Below are 17876 nucleotides of genomic sequence, written 5' to 3'. Positions count from 1 at the left end.
ACAAATTAGGAAGGAACAAGTTGCACACATACAAAATGGGAAATGATTGCCTGGGAAGGAGTACTGCAGAAAGTGATCTGGGTGCCATGGTGGATCACAAATATGAATCAACAGTGTAATACTGTTGCAAAAAAAAGCAAACATCATTCTGGGATGCATTATAAGGATTGTTGTAAGCAAGACTTGAGAAGTAATTCTTCTGCTTTACTCCATACTGATTAGGCTTCAACTGAAGTAGTGTGTCCAGTTCTGGGCACCTCCTTTCACGAAAGATGTGGACAAATTGGAGAAAGTCCAGAGAAGAGCAACAAAAATGATTAAAGGTCTAGAAAACATGACATATGAAGGAAAATTGAGTTTGTTTAGTTTGGAAAAGAGAAGACCCGGGGGGGACATAACAGTTTTCAAGTACTTAAAAGGTTGTTACAAGGAGGAAGGAGAAAAAATGTTCTCTTTAATCTCTGAGGCTAGGACAAGAAGCAATGGGTATAAATTGCAGCAGGGGCAGTTTAGATTAGACATTAGGATTGCCTGTCAGGGTAGTTAAGCACTGGAATAAATTGTCTAGAGAGGATGTGGAATCTCCATCATCGGAGATTTTTAAGAGCAGGTTAGACAAACACCTGTCAGAGATGTTCTAGATAATTCCTGGTCCTGCCATAAGTGCAGGGGACTGGACTAGATGACCTCTTGAGGTTCCTTCCAGTCCTACGATTCTATGATTCTGTAATAGCACATTACTGAAAACCAAAGTGAAAACTTTATCTTGAACATTTTCAGATTTCATAAAATGATTATGAATATAGAAAGGATTTAAAATTCCCAAGTTAAAAAAGACCCAACAAAATAGTAGTTAGGAAAGCAAAGTTCAATCACTTGTTAAACGTTCTCTGATCATTACGTGTGAAATAAGTAGCTGCAGAAAATGTCTTACACAGCTAAGACAAATTGCAAACCCATTTGTCAATAAAACTGAAGTGATCAACCATCAGGTTGGTACAATCCTGCTTGTATCAAATCCCAAAATGAATTTACTGCTTAACTTCAGACAATATGAAGTGGAGGTATTCCTAGAGATAGCCCAGTATATACAGGTAATAAAACATTGCACACAAAGGTTCAATTCATTGCTTGGAAACGAGCATTTAAGAAGAAGTCCTCTGTATTACTCACTGGGTTGTGAAGCCCACAGAGACTTTAAGTTCCTGAAATCCATTCAACAGAAAAAACAGTAATTTCAGCAGCATCTGGAATGGAAGTGTTAAAGCTGTGGCCTGCTGCCTTTTCCCACCTTACGACACTCTCCAGATGAGAAACGAGCACATCGAGAAATAAGGCATAATACTACAAAACTCAAGAACCTGCATATTTAGACATGAAACTTAGGGCAGGTCTACACTACCAACTTGTAAGTTGGTATAACTACGTTGCTCAGGGATGTAAAAAATTCTCACCCCTGAGTGAGGCAGTTATACTAACCTAACTCCCACTGTAAACAACACTATGTTGATGGGAGACCTAGATTACAGAGATGGGAGAAGCTCTCTTGTCAGCATAGTAGCGTCTTCACTAAAGCACTACAGCTGCACCACTGCAACTTTTTAAAGTGTAGATTTGCCTTTTTTACTCAGGAGTTATTCAGCAAGTGAATCTCTTTCTAAATGTTTACACATTGTACTACAGGTTTTGCATACTGTTCAACAAGGAGAACTGGACAAGAGTGGGGAGAGAGCGTGAGTATAAATGCGAGAGAATATATGCATCTATATTTTTTCTAATAAAAACACTTATTCACGAGAGTCTATCAGCATTATTAATCCAATTTCTGTAACTATTCATTTAACAGAGAAATGAAACTAAGTTCACAAACAAACAAAGGAGCATTTAACTTACAGGAGCTGCAGGGAAGTTGGCTGACAGTTCATATGGTTCCTCTGAAATCCAATGTCCACATTCCAAAGACCACAGTACCTAAAATAAGTTAAGTGTCTACTTACTGTTTAAAATTCTATAATACTTTTAAGAGGCAATAAAACAGCAGCCACTTTGAACACATAACATACATATATACATGGCTGGTTACACATTTTTTACCCAAATCAAATGTTTTCCTGCAGATTTTAATAAAAGGTTTAAAAAGAGGAGAATTTGTGGTTGCTTACCTAAAGTCTTTCCCTTCTTCAAAATGGAAAGGTCCACATTTCCTCAGGGTGGGTCATCTCCTGTCTATAGGTGTAGAATCAAAGCTGATTGAATGGTTGATGAGAGACTAGCCCCTATCTTCTGGAGACCCTCTCAGTTTTAAGATGCTTCCAAAACTAGCCCCTCTGGATTGTGAAACAAAAAAATGAATCTCTCATCTTGCATCAGCACCTTGCAAACGTAATACTCAAAAAGAGAACATTATGAACAAGAAAAAATATTAACTACTTCAGAGAACTTTAAACAAGTTAAACAGATCTCCCTTTTTCAGCAAGGGACAGATTTGTGGACCTACTCCTTCAAAGAGGGGAAATTTTCAGATAAATCACCACAATTTCTCCCATTCTTTCCCTCAGAGCTAAGTCCACAGATCCTTTGTTTGGAATTTTCTTAGCAGTGACAAAATTCCTAAGGAGGGAACAAACTAATGTCACTGAAAGAAATGATTCCCTTATTCTAAAGAATCACCAGGTGGCAGAACCCACGTGCCAAAGGCTGCATCATCTGAAAACTGAATAGCTACCTTGTAAAGCAAGGTAAATATATGCAGGGATGACCAAATTGCAGTTTTATAGATTCCATCTTAAGGGGCCAGCCTTTTCTTCACCTTGATGCCACCAATGCTTGTTCTGAATAAGCTCTGATGCCCATTGGAGGATTGAGTCCTTTTGCTCTACACGCGTCAGCAATGCATCAGTTATCCATTCTGAGATTGATGATTTAGATGCCTTAACACTTCTTTTTCTTGGATAAAGACAGACCAGTAAGGCTGTTTTTCTTAGGCTCAGTCCTTTTCACACAAAACTTAAAGGCTCAGCTTACATCCAACAAATGCCAGACCTTCTCCTTTGGATGAGAAGGATGTGGAGAAAAAGGCGGCAAAAAGAACCCTTGTGCTTAATGAAAAATCAAATTCACTTTTGGAATAAAAGTGGGATCCATTCTCAAAACCACCTTATCTTTGTGAAAAATGAAGCAAGATGGATAATGCTTCCAACTCTAACACTTTTTTTGCTGAAGTGATAGTAATCAGAAAAGCCATTCTGATAGTCAAGTAATACAAATGAAGCGGATTTCACAGGTTCAAAGGATGCCTGCATTATGGCATTTAGTACAACATTCAAATTCCAAGATGGGGATCTAGGCAACTAGGAGGACCCAATAGCTGAACTGCCCTACCAAAATGATGTATGTCCTTAGGGTGGGAAATGGAACATTTTCTTGATACATATTTCTGCACTATATACAATTTTGTGTATATTTTCAAGGATTATTATCCCAATTTCTGTAAGTATTCATTTAACAAATAAATGAAACTAAGTTCACAAACAGAAGTGCATTTAACTTATAGGAGCTGCAACCCTATATCAAAACCATCTTGTAAAAATTCCAAAACATGAGACACTTTGGTTACATGATGTTGAGTATAGAATCATAGAAACATAGGTCTGGAAGAGACCTTGAGAAGTCCCCTGCATTGAGGAAGGACAAAGTAAACCTAGACCATCCCTGATAGGTTTGTCTGACCTGTTCTTAAAAGCCTCCAATGATGGGGATTCCACAGCCTCTCTGGGAAGCCTAATCCGGAATTTAGCCACCCCTACAGTTACAATTTTTTACTAATATCTAACCTAAATCTCCCTTGCTGCAGATTAAGGCCATTACATCTTGTCTTACCTCCAGAGTACATGGAGAACAATTGATCACCATCTTTTTTATTTTTTTAAACAGCCTGAAACAGCCTGTAACATTGTCTTCTTTTCTCAAGAATAAACAAGCCCTTTTTTCAGTCTTTCTTCATAGGTCAGGTTTTCTAAACCTTTCATCATTTTTGTTGCTGTCCTCTGGATTTTCTCCAATTTGTCCAATCTTTCCCACAGTGTGGTGCCCAGAATTGGACACAGTACTTCAGTTGAGGTGTCATTAGTGCTGAATAGAGCTGGAAAATTACCTCCTGTGGTTTACATACAATTCTCGTGTTAATACATCCCAGATTGATATTAGCCTTTTTTGCAACTTCATCATGTTGATGATTCATTCAGTTTGTGATCCACTATAACCCCAGATCACTCAAGCGGACCCCCCTCCTTGGCGGGGGGTCCTCCTAGAATAGGATATACCTGTATCTCCTTCTGCCTGAGAAAAGCCACCAGAACAACAGAAACTTTTGAGAGCACTCGAGGTGCAGCTGACAGTCCAAAAAGACAGTGAGCCAAATGCAGAAATCTACTGCACACCTGGTGAACCGACATATAAATATAGGCCTCCTTCAAATCGATTGACAAAGTAATGCCCTGGCAGACTGCCACTGATATGGACTTCATGGTCCCCATCTTGAAATTGGTCTCTCATGACTTTGTTCAGGTGTTTTAAGTCCAACATAGCTCTATCCTTCTTGGATCTCCTGGGAACCAGTACAAGAGATTGAGCAGTGATTTGACAATGTGTCAGGAACTATACTGCCCTGATTCACAAAGTATGATCTATGGCCTTTAGCATATTTCACCTCTTTTGCAGATTTGATGATACTAGAGAAGGGAGAAAACAACAATTGAAAATCTTTGAAAATTCCATGATGTACTGTTGTTAAACCACATCTAGGACCCATCTGTAGGAAGGTTCTGTAAGGTCTTAGATTTATCTGAGGATTCGTCACCACTTTAGCTAACGGCTCCCCAAATTACCAGCCTCCTGAATATTTCAAAAAGACACTAATGTGATTTTGGCCTGTATATCGCCCTTTCTGGTATGTAAAAAGAGATGCTGTCTGGTCAGCATATTGGAAGCCGTGGTATGTGCTGAAAACTTCAAAGAATCCCTAGTTGAATCAACTATGAATGCTGAAGCCACTAAGATTTTCTTTAACTCTAAACCTAACCACAATGATTTCTTAGATTTTTTTTTTTTTTTTTTGGGCAGTTTGGCTACCAAAGTCAGTTCAGGCCAATACTGCTCTTGCAAAACATGTTGCCACAGCAGAAATCCTCAGAGGGGAAGATGCATCCTCACTTTTATGGTGCAGTGATATTTCCATTATGCAGTCATTGGATTCTTTAGGAAAAAAGTCCCCTTCCATTGGGACAGCAGTCTCTGAATAGTGCTGAAACTGCCCCATCCACTTTGGGAAAAGACACAAAATCTGCTTTGCTACAGTGCATGTTATAGAATTTTCTCTCATGCCTGGACAACGTCAGACTTTTGCCAGTGATTTCCATTTGGCAATAATTACTCTTTCCAAAAAGACTTGAAGGGGGAATGTGTGTGGTTCAGATTATGAACCTGTTGGAATATACTTTTTTGTAATTTTTGTATCCATCCTCTATTCTTCCTCCTTAGAATTTTTTCTTGTGGGCTCATCCGACGGAGTACCCAAGTATCTAATCAACTTTTCTCAAACGATTCAGCTGGAAAAAGATCCTCTTGCTTCGCTTCATCCTGCAATTCAGACTCCTAAGAGTTCACCTTTCTCCTGTGAAAAACATCCTGACTTCCCTCTTGACATCTTTCTTCTTCTTCTTCTCTTGGATTTAGATGTAACAGATTTCCTAGTCTTCTTTTTCTTTGGTGATACCCATGAAGGATGAAAATAAATTAAATAATGGAGAAGAACCAGACAACATTTCTACTTTTTATTATGCTTTTTCTTTCCACGTATGAAAGCCTTGCGTGAAGAGCCTTTAACTTTGGCACCCTCTGGGGATAAGTCAGAGGAACTGCTGTCAACCCAGGAAAACAGGCCAGTTTTCTCTTAAGTTTCTGAGGTAATTTCTTGAACTTTGTTCCCCACTTTTTAAAGTTTTACTTCTTAAGGGAGATGGGGATTGGGAACCTGGGTCAGATGAGAAGTCCTGCAAACCTCTTCTGCTAACAGGCATCTCTTTATCTTTGTCCTTTAGAGAAAGGATAGAATGCCTGTGATGGGACACTGCACAAACCTCTCTTTCTGCATCCTCTGGCAGAGATACAGAGCAGGAGGAACACGGTCTTAATCTCCTGTTTGGACCTTTCTCTGCCAACCTCCTAGCCTGCTACTTGAGCAGTTGGGGCAGGGGCTGAGGGGGAGAGTGATGATGTGGTAATTCCAACTGGAGACAAAATGCCTCTTCAGGCTTTTTTCCTCTCCCTTCTTTCTCAGTTGGTGCTGGATTCCACTGCCTGCCAGTAGAGACAGAACAAAACTCAGGGAGTGTCCAGAAGGTGGGGGCTTGTCCCACATCAGCTGTCCAATCAGCTTTGATTCTGCTCCCTATAGCTACACACAAAAGATAACCCACGCTGAGAATCTGTGGACCTAGCCCTGAGAGAGAATTGCAGGTCTGCATTAATGATTTAAATGTTACTGAGTACCAGTTATGACACAAGACAAGCTACTGAAAAAGCATCATTAAGAAACTGAACTTGATGCATAACATGGTATATTACCTGACAATAACACTGATGGAGCCATGTAGTGGGTTTCTGTGCCATTGTTTAAAGGACTCCATTGCTGTGCCTGAAGTGAGGAGCACACCATGTTGTGGTTGACACTATAATATCAAATTCATACATCTCCCCACCTTGAAACTACCTGATTTTATACCTCCTCACTTGGCAGGAAGTTTTTAAAGTGCTTCTTTCAAAGTGTCAATTTAGAATGACTATTGACTCTATAATATATTACCTTCTCTTTAAATCTTTCCCGTTAAAAAAACTGGACACTTTTCATTTGTTTGTGCAGTGTTCTTGTGTTCATATTGAAGAGGTTTTGTATTTTTAAGTTATTATATTTATTTTTATTTTAATGAACACCATTCAGAGTGTTTTGCTGGGGACCCTGTCATTATTATAGTATATATTTCTATAGTAAATATTTTCCTTTAAGGGTTAACTTCTCAATTCAGTTCTCCTTTAGACTAGTATTAGGAGATAGTTCTAAGGACAATATACTTCTCCAAAATAAAAATCTAGCTCTTCAGTTTAATAATGCAAACTTGTAAGGTTAAGGATTTTTCCAATAAACTATTATAATTTTATATCATGTTGAAATTCAGGCCAATGCTATATGGCACTAACAATATTCATAGGGTTTAACCAACCTGTGCTATATGTAATGACAATGTATCTCTCTCCCTTAATTTATACATACCATTAAAAACTTTCATCTAGTAAATTTCCAAAATAGTACTCAAAGTGCAAAAAAATTAAGATACCTCCACACCATTTCTGTATAGACAACTGATGTAGGGACAGTAGTCCAAGTAATTTTAACTGTATAAAATGAAAAGGGTAATTAAATATATCATTTTTTTAATAAATATATTATCTATATTATACTTTTCTTTTGACCTGTTAGTCATAAAAAATGGTTACTAACCTTTTGTAACTGTTGTTCTTCAAGATGTGTTGCTCATGTTCATTCCATGCTAGGTGTGTGCGCGTACCAGATGCACCAATGCCGGAGATTTTTCCCCCAGTGAGATCCGTAGGGCCAGCTATAGCACCTGCTGCAGTGGCATGTGTGTGCACTGGTATATAGGGTGCTGCTGGCCATCTTCCCTCTCAGTTCCTTCTTACCAGAACTTTGACAGAGGGGAAGAAGGGTGGGTCATGAAATGGACATGTGAAACATCTCGAAGAACAACAGTTACAGAAGGTTAGTAACCATCTTTTCTTCTTCAAGTGCTTGCTCATGTCCATTCCATACTAAGTGACCCACAAGCAGTACCTCTGGATGTGGGCCAGGAGTTCATGGATGTTCCAAAAGAGCCCTGCCGAAGCCTTCATCATCCCGGACTTGCTGTTTGTTTGAGTAATGGGACGTAAACGTGTGTACCGAGGACAAAGCTGCAGCCCTGCAGATATGCTGGATCGTCACTTGGGCTAAGAAAGCTGCAAAGTAGGCTTGCTCTCTTGTTGAGTGAGCTGTTCGAGTGGCCAGAGGCGTGGCTTTCACCTGCTCATAGCATGCCCAGATGCAGGAGGTGATCCAAGAGGAGATTCTTTGAGATGAAACTAGTCGTCCTTTCATGAGTTCGGCCCCCGCTATGAAAAGCTGTTTGGACTTCTGGAAGGGTTTAGTTCTCTCTAAATAGAAGGCCAACACTTGCCTAATGTCCAATATGTGTAGATGTCTTTCCTTGTTAGAGTGGTCTGGCTTGGGAAAGAACACTGGCAGGAAGATGTCCTGGTTAACATGAAAGTGTGATTCTACATTAGGCAGGAACACAGGATAAGGTTGCAACGGGACCTTATCTTTGTGGAATACAGTGTAAGGAAGCTCTGAGATAAGGGCCTTGATTTCTGAGAAATGCTTCGCTGATGTAATTGCCACTAAGAAAGCAACCTTCCAGGACAAGTGGAGAAGGGAGCATGACGCCATGGGCTCAAAGGGAGGCCCAGTGAGTCTGGAGAGGACAAAGTTGAGGTCCCATGGAGGCACTGGATCTCTGACCTGCGGGAAGAGCTTTTCCAGATCTTTTAGGAATCTGGCAGTTATGTTGTGGGAGAAGATTGAGCTGCCCTGGATCTGCAGATGAAAAGCTGAGATGGCTGCTAGATGAATCCTAACTGACGACAGAGCCAGGCCCTGCTGCTTCAGGTACAGCAAATATTACAGGATGAATGGTAGAGGTACTCGAGACTGGGAAAGTTCATGCTCCCTCGCCCAATAGGAGAAGCATTTCTATTTTGCCAAGTAAGTGGTCCTAGTGGAAGGTTTCCGGCTCTCCAGTAAGACTCTCTGGACCTGGGTGGGGCATGTTCGCTCTTCTCAGCTTAACCATGAAGCATCCATGCTGTCAGGTGCAAGGAGGCCAGGTGTGGGTGCAGCAACTGACCGTGATCCTGTGAGTGGATCAGGCTGGGAGTGTCCAAGGGGCTGTCACCGCTAGGTCCAGCAGCATACCAATCCAATGTTTGTGGGGTCATGCTGGTGTGATCATTCTGACCTTCGCCTTGTCTCTCTTGATTTTTATAAGGACCGTGGGGACCAGAGGAATTGGAGAGAAGAGGTCTCCTGACCATCGAAGGAGAAAGGCGTTGAGCATGAAGCCATTGTCATGCCCTATCCGAGAACTGAATCAATGGCATTTCCCCTTTCTGTTTGTTCGCGAACAGGTCCACTTGGGAGTCTCCCACTTCTGGAAGATAGTTTGTGTCACCTCTGGGTGCAGGGACCAGTTGTGGTGAGAAAAGAAAGACCTGCTAAGATGATTTGCTAACTTGTTCTTAACTCCCAGGAGGTGAGAAGCTTTGAGGCTGATCTTGTGTCCCACATAGAAGTCCCACAGTTTGAGTGTTTCCCGACATAGGGCCCTCTTGCCTCTTGATATAGTGCATTGCTGTCTTATTGTCGGTCAGTACTCACACTACTTTTCCCGACATCTGGAGAAGGAACACTTTGCAAGCCAGGAAAATTGCCCTGAGTTCCCTGACATTTATATGCAACCTCAGCGACTCCAAGGACCAGAGGTCCTGTATCTTGAGCGGGCCAAAGTGGGATCTCCAGCCTAGTTCTGAGGCATCTGACACCAACATAACTGATGAATGTGGGGCCACGAAGGAAATCTCTTGTCATGTGCGCAGGGCTTGTCCACCAAGCCAGTGAGGTAAGTACTTGGGGCGGAATCATGAGGACCACATCCAGGCTGTGTCTCACTGGAAAGTAGATTGATGCAAGCCACATCTGAAGGGGCCTGAGACTAAGTCTTGTGTGTTGTACCACTAGGTACATGCCGTCCTGTGGCCCAGGAGTTTGAGACAAATCCTAGCTGTGGTGAGGGGGGTGTGTAGTGACCTAACGGATGAGGTCTGACAAGACTTGGTATCTGGCCTGAAGTAAAAATGCTCTTGCCTAGGTAGAGTCAAGAACTGCTCCTATGAACTCTATCCTTCGTACCGGTACTAACATGGACTTCTACTCGTTTACCAGTAGGCCCAGACTTCGGCAGGTCGCTCGCAGCACCTTGATATTGTGCATGACTTGAGATTCCAAGTGCCCTTTGATGAGCCAGTCATCAATGTAAGGATATATTTGTATCTCTTGACATTGGAGGTAGGCAGCCACTACTGCCATGCATTTCGTAAAGACTCTTGGTGCGGTTGATAGGCCAAAAGGGAAGGGTCACCAATTAGTAGTGATTGTTTTCCACTGTGAACTGCAGGAAACACTTGTGGACCTGGAAAATAGAAATATGGAAATATGCATCCTTTAGGTTGAGGGCGGCGTACCAGTCTCATGGTTCCAGGGATAGGATGATGGAGACTAGAAAAACCATGAGAAACTTCAGTTTCTTGAGATATTTATTGATGTGACACAAGTCTAGTATGGGTTGCAGGCCTCCTATGGCTTTTGGGATCAGAAAGTAATGGGAGTAAAACCCTTTCCCTCTCAGTCTTCGGGAACTTCCTCTATGACTCTGACCCGCAGAAGGGCTCGTACTCCCTGGTTGAGGAGATGCATGTGAGAAGGGTCCCTGAGTAGAGACAGGGATCAGGGGTGGAGAGGAAGGAGGGAGATAAAATGGACAGTAAAAACAACGACTAAAGACTAATTAGTCTTTCAAGTGCTACAGAACTCTCGTTGTTTTTGCTGTATACAGACTAACATGGCTACCCCCCTGGGAACTCATCAAAATGGACAGTGTATTCCATTGAAATGGTGTTTAGGATCCACTTGTCTGAAGTTATAGTTGACCATGCAGGAAGGAAGGAGGAAAAGCAGTTTGAAAAGAAAAATGGGGATGGATCCTGGTTTGAGATTGCTAAATCACCCCTGGGCATATCCTCAAAAGTTCTTTCTGCTGCCCATTGAGTAACCACTGAAGCTTGACTGGGGCACAGAGGGAGGTTGGCCCTGATGGTGCTTAAAGTTTTTATGCCATTTTCCATAGGGCTCACTCCTTGACTGGGCCGTGAACTGCTGTTGCTGCTGCAGCCTTATACGTTTCTTCACTGCTGGAGGAGTGTATAGCCAAGGAGCAGAACGTAGCCCTCAAATATTTAAGGCTGTGCAATCTGGCGTCCATCTGATCAGAAAAAAGGGCTATGCTGTCAAAGGGAAGGACCTGGATCAATTGCTGGACCACTGCCAACAGGCCAGATGACTGCAGCCATGAGGCCCTCCTCATGCACACCGCCGATGCCATGGCTCTGGAGGCTGACTCTGCGGCGTCGGAGACCACCTGAAGAGAGAGGTTACTGATTCACCCTCCTCTAAGATGACCAAGAATTCTTGTTTAGATTCCTGAGGCAGGGAGTCTGCAAACTTAGCCATTGAGTGCCATACGTTAAAATCATATCTCCCCACCAATGCTTGCTGGTTTGATATGCGAAGTTGGAGGCTAGCAGTTGAACAAATTTTGTGCCCAAAGAGGTCCAGTTTCTTTACCTCCTTATTTCTTAGGGGTTGAGCTCGACTGCTCCTGTCTATCCCTCTTGTTGGCTGCTGACACTACCAACAATCCCAGAGATGGGTGAAAGTAGAGATACTCAAAGCATTTAGAAGGCATGTAGTATTTTTTCTCCACCTGTTTGGATGTTGGGAGCAATGAGAGGAGTTCTGCCATATTGCCCTCACCAACTTGATGATTCCTTTATGGATGGGGAGGGCCACTCCAGAGGGGGCCATCGCTGCTAGGATGTCAAATAGCACGTTAGCCTAACTCCTCCATCTCCAAGTCCAGATTTGCTTCTACCCATTTGAGAAGCTCTTGGTGAGCCCTAAAGTAGTCCTGGGGCACTGTGGTGGAAGGTCCCGTTACTGCCTCATCAGAGATGAGGATGAGGATACCGGCAGGAGAGGAGTAGGTGACTGTTCCCCTGCCCCAAGGGTCTCCAAGGGTCTCCTTCAGACGGGTGACCAGCATTTCCTCTGTCTGGACTAGTTCATCAGACTCCAGGGGTGGGCAAAACACTGTTGCAGAGCTTCTTTCTGAAGTCCCTGAAACAGACCGATGCTGGGACCCTGGAACCGCTGGAAACCTCCAGGGGTTCCAAAATTGCCAAGGTCCAGTCCAGTGAATTGGTGGCCAGGAGTCTGGTAGTGGGAAGCGCATTCTTTCAGCATATGTAGTCTTCTTATGCTGTTTCTTTGGCACCAGCGATGGTACCAGGATGAGCTCAGTGCTGGGGGAGTGCTTTGGATCGATCCTAATGTACTAAGTGCCGAATCCTAGTGGCTGGGTGTGGACACTGGTCTGAGGAATGATTCCATCAAAAATGCTCTCAACCTGATGTCTCGGTCCTTCTTTATGTGGGGTTTAAAATTTCTGCAGATCCTGCACTTATCCCGAATATGAGCCTCACCCAGACACTTGAGACAGCGCATGGGCATAGGTTTTTTGCAGATTGCGCAAGACTTGAAGCCCGGGGACTGGGGCATGCCCCATCCCCAGGGCTAGCCCATGAGGGAGGAGCACTCAATAGAAACTAAACTACTAAAAGTCCAACTAATTTCTATACATTAGTACAAGAACCACTGGGATTGCTTTCCGGGGCAAGGATGTTCCGGCACTGTCATAGGCGGTAGGAAGGAATTGAGAGGGAGGGGGGCTGGCAGCACCCTATATACTGGCACATACACATACCACTGCAGAGGGTGTTAGAGCTGGCCCTATGGAGACCACTGAGGGAAAAATCTCTGGCACCAGTGCATTTGCATGCACACCTAGCATGGAATGAACATGAGCAAGCACTCGAAGAATAACTCAAAATGTGTTATACAATAGCTTCTTATAGAATAAATAAAAAACTGAAGAAAGTTGCAGAATTACAGAATATATGTGAAATGTTTAAATTATACTAAAAGGGAAATGTTCATAATATTTTCAAGTATAGAAGAAGATTTAACTTACAAAGTATGGTAAAATAACACCTATTTCAAATGTGTTTATTATTGGTCTAAAATAATTTCTTTGATTATGATTACAGCAAATATGATCCATCTGTTGCACAAACCCTTTGGCACTTAACTACTTCCTATTCCTGAAATCTTCCCAATCTAGCATGGTAGTCATTTTAGTGCAAGTTTTTCATGTCGGAAAGGTTCCCCCCAGAAAAAAAAATTCACAGCTTAAGCTCTACCATTCATTAGTTTGTTGCAGCTTCATTTTTACTTATTATTTACTGCTTTATTACTGTCATATTATATTATAACATTGTTAAGGAGTAACACACAAAAGCCCATATGACCATGCTGATTAATGACATGTCTTGCATTAACAGTGATGTGTGAGGAAATGATGAGGTCTTCCAACCACCTGTCATTATGCAACATACTTAAACAAGAAGTAGTAATTTACTGCAATTATATTCTAGAATTTTAAACAAAATAACAGTGATCTATGTAGGGTAAGTTTGTGCTTTCAGTTCCTATTGGGGAACAGTCATATCACACAAAGCATCAGCATTTTTACTAATAATCAATGATTGAGTTGAGAGTTGCTAATTTACTATCGCCTGAACCTCCAAAACCTGGTGGAAGCACTTTGGTGGAACAATGTGGAAAATCTACTATGCTACCACACATGCTGCATCTGTTCTCTATAATACAGACAAAAAATCCAAATTAAAAGAACATTATTTAAGATGCAAAGTCAAGCACCCAAAAACTAGAAAATGCCAGTTTCTGGTTACCCATGCAACCTTATTTCTGCCCCTTTATGTGTCTGTCACATGCACATGAAGCGGGGATTTGGTAGGGGGGAAAATAGTATGCAAATATGTAATTAAAGACTGTATCTCAGTACATGTGCACAAGGGGACTGAATTAAGGTTGTCTGGCCAACTGTAAATCTGTCATTCCCCAACATTTATGTGTTCCTAAATAATATTCCTTTAACATAGATTTTTGTATGGAAATTCCAAAGAAAAGGTACTTCTCTCGCCTAACTTCATTCCCTTGTTGAATTTCAAAGGCCTGTGGCAAACAATGGCGATGTTAAAGCTTCCCAAAAATGCAAAGTATTAGGAAACCTAAATATCATTACTGAGTCACTAAAATTAGTTCTTTTTTTAAAGCAACAACACTAAATACTAAAACAATTTGATAAATTATCTTCAGTATCCAATTTGAAATATTCTATCACTGAAAGTAGTAATATTAAGATTTAAGTTAAAGCATTTTATTGACTCATTATTTTAGCGTTATTGGAAAAGACAGACTATATTCTGCATTACTGAATTTCCTCTAATTTTCTACAGTATTCCTTGTGGTCACTGAAGACAAATGGCCTTTCATATAAACGTGTATGGCTTCAACTCCTCCTCTCTGATAACAGTGCTGAGTCATGAATAATTTGGGTGAAAGGATGGCAAAATGATGCTTATAACAAAATTAGAAATAAGACAAAAATGCTCTGTAAGATAAGAAGTGCCCTTAACTAGACTTTTCCTTTTTTCAAATAATTCACTTCAAGGTCTTAGTGACAGATACAATACTTTATTCAGATCTATTAGAAAACAGTGTTTATGAACCTTTATATGGAGAATTTCTAGAGACCTCTAGCATTGAACATTTACAGTTCTGCATACCCCAAAATCTGAGTGATTGGATGACAGTTAAAGCAAAATGAGAGATTATAATATTCACAGTTAAAGGGATCTAAAATTAAATAAATTACTGATTAATATTAAACTAAAGCCTATTATCCTTACAATCTCAGTTCCTGAGTTAACTGCACCGCTGACTCTCTTATGGCTTCCTCGAGCCACCCCATTTAGGGGGCAGTTGAAGGCCTGACACCTTTCTCTGGATGGAATCTCATGATTATCTCCGTCCAGACTACAGTCTGAGACAGCAGACTCCAGCAATTTATTGCGTTCACCTTAGCAGGTGTGACCTCAGTTCAGACCTGTTGAACTCAGTTCATTATTCTCTCTAAGGCAATGGCAGGGTTAACCAGTGACTGGGCCAGCCTTCATAAAGCAAAGTACTATTTATTCAAAACAAAAACAGAGTAATTGTACCTTAAAAACAGTTTATACACAGCCTAGCTTACCATGTGGTCACTCATCTACTGCCTGGAGACCCTAGTAGGTTCTAAAGTACTTCAGACCCTTCGCCTTCAGGGCCTAGTTCTGCTGCCTGGAGTTTTATGCCTGTCAGTTTTCGGATTGTGTCCATGACCTTCTCTCCAAATCAAGGCTGTTATTTTAAAGTTCTTTGTCTGCCAAGGCCTTTGAACCAAGTGTCAAACCCATCTGTGCGCTATTTCCCAAGGGTGTGAAACTTCAAAAAGACTTGTTACCTGCATTGTTTAAGTATTGGGGATTAGTTTCTGCAGGAAGCATCTGTTATCTGACCCACTATGCAGGAATACAATCACTAGCAAGCCCACAAAGATATATATAATATAACAGTAATACAATAGTCTTTGCATATTTATTCCATGACTCCATAGCATCTGTCACCCTTGCTTATAGCCTACTCATCCACAGCTCCTGCTTACTTCAGTGAGAGTATTGTCAACACATCAACTCAGTAAAAAAAGGAGTGAAGACATCTTAAAGATTTAGTCCACTACTACTAAAAGGAACAAATTAATCCCTGATCTATTCCATTCGCTTCACTGGCATTATAGCAGGGATAAAGTTGGCCTAGTGGGTAAAAATGTTGAGTTTAATATTGTTTTATGTGGATTATTTCTAATCAGGTGATACCTTTGGCTTTGCTCCTAGTTAATGTTCTAATGGAGCTCTCGACACAGAACACTGCATGAGAGTAATGAGATCATGATAGTTATGAGAGAAGTGCAACTGATATTTGACAAAACAAAGAAATTAACTCTACCCACATATTGTCAACTACATAAAGAACAGACACAGGAAAAAACTGACTAAGATTTGTTTATAATCTTAGTTATCTGAAACAATTTTCAGATGGAAATATATAATTTTCAGGTTCATTACACCTTTTAATGAAAGTAACACCCTACAGAGAAATACTGTTAAGATATCTTTACGTGAAGTATTAAATGGTACAAGACTATGGGCCAGATTTTTAAAGGTAATTAGGCACATAAAGCAGGAGCTAGTTGCCTAATGGGAATTTCAAACACCTATGCACCTACCTCCTATTGATTTCATGGAAGTTAGGCACCTTTTGAAAATCCCACTTAGGTTCCTTTCTGCTGCTTTAGGTATCTAATTACTTCTTAAAATTTGGCCCTATGACATTGGTCCTCTGTTCTTGGTTAAAAGGCAACAGTGTGATAGTTTAAAATGTAATTGTACTTGAAATAATACAAACTAACATACACAAGAAAACAAGAAATTGACCAAGAAAGCATATTCAAAGCTATCATGATGCATATTTTCAGGCTACATAGTTTGCATACAAGGCTCATAAAGCATGTATTTCAATCTTCTTATAATCCTTTCTGTAGATCATAAAAAGTTTCCAACTGTTTTATCTAAAAATATATTTAGCAGATGTTTCAATAACATTTTATAAATACTCAAAAAAAAAAAAAAAAAAAAAAAAAAAAAACCCACACAAAACTTATGACAATCTTTGTGTTCAATATTTACAAAACTGCAGCTACATGTTTCAGAACAGAATTCTATTTAATGCAAAAAAAATAATGAAGATACCATTGTTCATGGCAAGATTTTTAATACGGATGATATGTCCTAAGCTAATGGTGAACAAACATGGCTTTTCTTGAACTTTAATCATCCTGAAATACTCATGGAATTGTTTGGTTTTTTCTCTCCCATTTGCAACAATTTTTGAGGCATCGTTGTTACGCCTCTGAAATTTCTGATACAGGAGAAACTTCATCTACTTTATTGTAAAATTCAGATAATTTCTTACCCATTCATAACATATAATCCAGCAGCCCCGAGCAATTCCCATCATTACATTCAACGTGCGACGAGGACTCCCTGTAACCACATGAGAAGTCGTTTCACATACATCATCCGAAAACAAAAAGCCTCCCAATTTATTCACGACCTGAATGATAGCACACTGCTGCCTGCCAAAACACAAGGGGGAAAAAACCCCACAATCAGTAGAACTCAATATTAAATGTTTACTTTATATACCACAACTATTAGGAGAGATGCATAAATGCCAAAAATCAGGCAAAACTTTAACAACTGGAATTTCACAATGAAATATGTTAAGTAAATTTCCTGTGACCATCAGGCCACATTTAGCCTAAATATTAAACTAGGTGTCTAAATTTGGGCATTTGAGTTTGGAAGTTTATTCGCTATTGTCTAGACTCCTCAATACCATTATAAAAATTAGATGTATGTTGATTCAATCACCAGAGCATGGAGCTTACTAGTCCTACAAGTTATTGCTATCAGATACAATTTCCATGTAAAAATGAATGCCCACCTGTAAGAACAGTTGTAAGTATATTACCCTCTATGAATATGCACACCGAAGTACACAAATATATCATCATGTGACCACTGAGATCTTGATATCCCTTGAGGAAAGATGATGTGTGAGAACAATTTACTGCTGCAGTACTGTAACTAAAAGCTTGATTCCAATGTTTTTTCTGCCATATATCTATCTGCCTTCTGGGAAATTGAGAGGAAGCTTAGAAATACCTCTATTTAAGATTAAGTAATTAAGAAACAGTCTGGAGCAGATCAGCTCAATGCTGATCCTCTCAGGCAAAATAGGCAGAGCTCATAAGTCAATCAATGCCATCTTATAAGCACATTCAGGAGAT

The 17876-nt window shown here is 40.6% G+C and overlaps 1 protein-coding gene across 4 annotated transcripts in view; it reads right to left on the bottom strand.

The window, feature by feature from the left end:
• MCPH1 (microcephalin 1) overlaps positions 1–17876 on the bottom strand; it is a 211992-nt gene that overhangs the window by 127031 nt on the left and 67085 nt on the right. For 2 of the 4 annotated variants that reach the window (XM_067532028.1, XM_067532027.1), the window contains 2 exons: positions 16997–17159; positions 1894–1971 (listed from right to left, as the gene is read on the bottom strand). In XM_067532028.1, coding sequence (XP_067388129.1) covers positions 1894–1971; positions 16997–17159 — 241 coding nt within the window. Of the gene's footprint in view, positions 1–1893; positions 1972–16996; positions 17160–17876 lie in introns of those variants that run through there. The other 2 variants (XM_067532029.1, XM_067532030.1) reach the window with 2 other exon arrangements.

This window comes from Emydura macquarii, unplaced genomic scaffold, assembly GCF_026122565.2.
Source record: "Emydura macquarii macquarii isolate MOO-44397 ecotype Brisbane River unplaced genomic scaffold, CSIRO-AGI_Emac_v2 contig_3238, whole genome shotgun sequence".
Taxonomy (NCBI): domain Eukaryota; kingdom Metazoa; phylum Chordata; order Testudines; family Chelidae; genus Emydura; species Emydura macquarii.
This window is presented reverse-complemented; position numbering and strand designations above follow the sequence as displayed.